The 2,138-nt window shown below is 37.1% G+C and overlaps 1 protein-coding gene across 1 annotated transcript; it reads right to left on the bottom strand.

Annotated features, from left to right (window-relative positions):
* Window positions 1-339: 339 nt before the first annotated feature.
* Window positions 340-1,704, bottom strand: LOC106377784 (mechanosensitive ion channel protein 9-like). Its single transcript, XM_022696361.2, has one exon. The coding sequence runs from the start codon at window positions 1,702-1,704 to the stop codon at window positions 340-342; it is 1,365 nt and encodes a 454-aa protein (XP_022552082.2).
* Window positions 1,705-2,138: the final 434 nt, after the last annotated feature.

Here is a 2,138-nt window from a genome sequence, read left to right as displayed (position 1 = left end):
CCCCTTCCACATGTCATAAGAAGAGAAAAAAACAACTTTATATATAAAGATATGACAAATCAGCAAATTCACTTCTTAAATAATAGTATAGACTAGAATTATGGAAATGATGACAAGTAAACAAATTAACTAAAATTTTGAACAATATGACAAATCAGCAAAATATCCTAAAATTATGGAAAAGATGACAAATAAGCAAATTAACTAAAATCATGGAGAATATGACAAATCAACAAATTCAGTTCTCAGATAATAGTATAGATAATATGCGAATGGTACAGTTGACTAACGTTGAAAGATGAAACCAAGCTAGAAGAAAGCAGAGTATTGTGTGTTGACTTACCTCGAGTTTGGCTTAGCAACATTGTTGAAAATATCATAAGCTACAGCCACAGTTTCCATCTCACTAGTAATCTCTTTATTAGATTTCTTCTTCCGATTGCTACACTCATCTAAAGTGTGAGATATGGTTGAGAGACCTGAACCTCCCACAGCTTCAATCAAAACTCGCATTGTCCATGCACATACCTTCTCTTGTTTCATCTTGTGAACCTTGCCCATATCAAGCACCTTCTTCTCTTCCACCGTTCCATTGGTGCTCGTGAAGCTACGGTGGCCAGTGCTTGGCTCACGTCCAACTCTCTCTGCCTCCTCTATAAGCGGAAATCCCGAGAGAGTTTGAAGAACGTATTGGTGGAAAACAGATTCTTGAATTCTCTCAAAGAAGTTTCTGACGTTGAACTTTGAAGCAAGAACTTTCAAGGCATATGTCTTCACCAAGAAAATGGCTGACCCTACGAGAAGGGAGACGAGAGTCCAAGTTATAGCGTCGAGAAACTTCTTAGCCTTACGAGAGTGTCTATCATCATCGTCAAACAGAATCACCCAAGCAACCAGAATCAAGCCGAACCAAATCAAGACTTGAACATTCTTCTTCAAACTATGGACAAAATACAACACTTTTTTACGTAGGAGATAGTTCCTTTCTATGATGAACACCGCGAAATGCATGAACCAGTTTGTCACAAACATGCCACTTATCGTCACCATCACAAGCACGCACCATTTCCAAACTTCTAAACCCCAAATGCGATGCTTCTTGACCGAATCATTGGTTAAACACACAACCAAAGTGCATAGAATAGCAACAAAAACTAGTAGCTCAAGAAGAGCTAGATGTCTTATTCCTCTACGCTTCACTTGGTGCAGTTTAACCCTTTTGTAGATTTCTTCATTTTCATCAGTTTCGTCCATTTCGTCCTCATTAACTCTACTCAGGGCTGCTGGGCCAGTGCTCCTATTCGATTTAATACTAGAGAAAGCCTTGTTAAAAGAAGGATTTGAAAATGAAGCAGCACGAAACGGTTCCGTAGGGGTTCCACAGTTTTCTTCGACCATAGTCTTGTCGAAACGATAAGATTGTTGTTGACCAAACCTTGAGTTGGACTTGGAGTAAACTGACCTCGAAAGAGATCTCCTCCGAGTTAGACCTTCAGTGATAGGACTTGGAATCTTAGACGGTTTATGAACGCTGCCAGAGAAAGGAAGTGGAATGCTTAACGGCTCTAGTTTCGCTGTCGCCGTGTCTGAGTTTGGTGAAGCCGCTACATGTGTAGAAGGTGATGCTGCTGCATCTTTAAAACCTTCTTTCTCTGGAACGTTGATAACAATGTCTCCTCCGTTGCTGATTCTCCTCTCTGCCATCACTCAGTCACCTCCAACCAATAAGTTTGCTGACGCCAATGGCTCTCAAAAAGAGGCCAAAAATCTGGACCAATTCCTAAACACAATTGTAGAAAAACATATCAATGATTAGATCAATCACAAACCCTACAAAGTTGGAACAGAGATATGCAAGAAAAAAACTATTTGTTCCAAGTAAATTGGTTCGTTATGCGCAGAAACAATAATTTTAATACATTAATTTTAATTTACATGCGGATATTATTATTTTTATATTTTAACTTCAACGGATTGAAAAAAATCATAAAAGTATTTTTGTGGTCTTATTTCTATTTATTTGGTTTAACTATTTTTTTTTTTTAATTTTAGTAAAGTTAAAGTTAGATTATATAAAACTAATTTTATATTATATTATAGTATATTATATTTAATGATTATCTCTTATCACCTAGTTT

Source organism: Brassica napus, chromosome C2, assembly GCF_020379485.1.
Source record: "Brassica napus cultivar Da-Ae chromosome C2, Da-Ae, whole genome shotgun sequence".
In the NCBI taxonomy this organism is placed as follows: domain Eukaryota; kingdom Viridiplantae; phylum Streptophyta; class Magnoliopsida; order Brassicales; family Brassicaceae; genus Brassica; species Brassica napus.
The sequence above is the reverse complement of the archived record's forward strand: the minus strand, read 5'-3'. Positions and strand labels throughout refer to the sequence as shown.

Bases quoted from the DNA above. Each gene is read 5' to 3' on its own strand.
- LOC106377784 (XM_022696361.2), bottom strand. From the start codon at position 1,704: ATGGCAGAGAGGAGAATCAGCAACGGAGGAGACATTGTTATCAACGTT.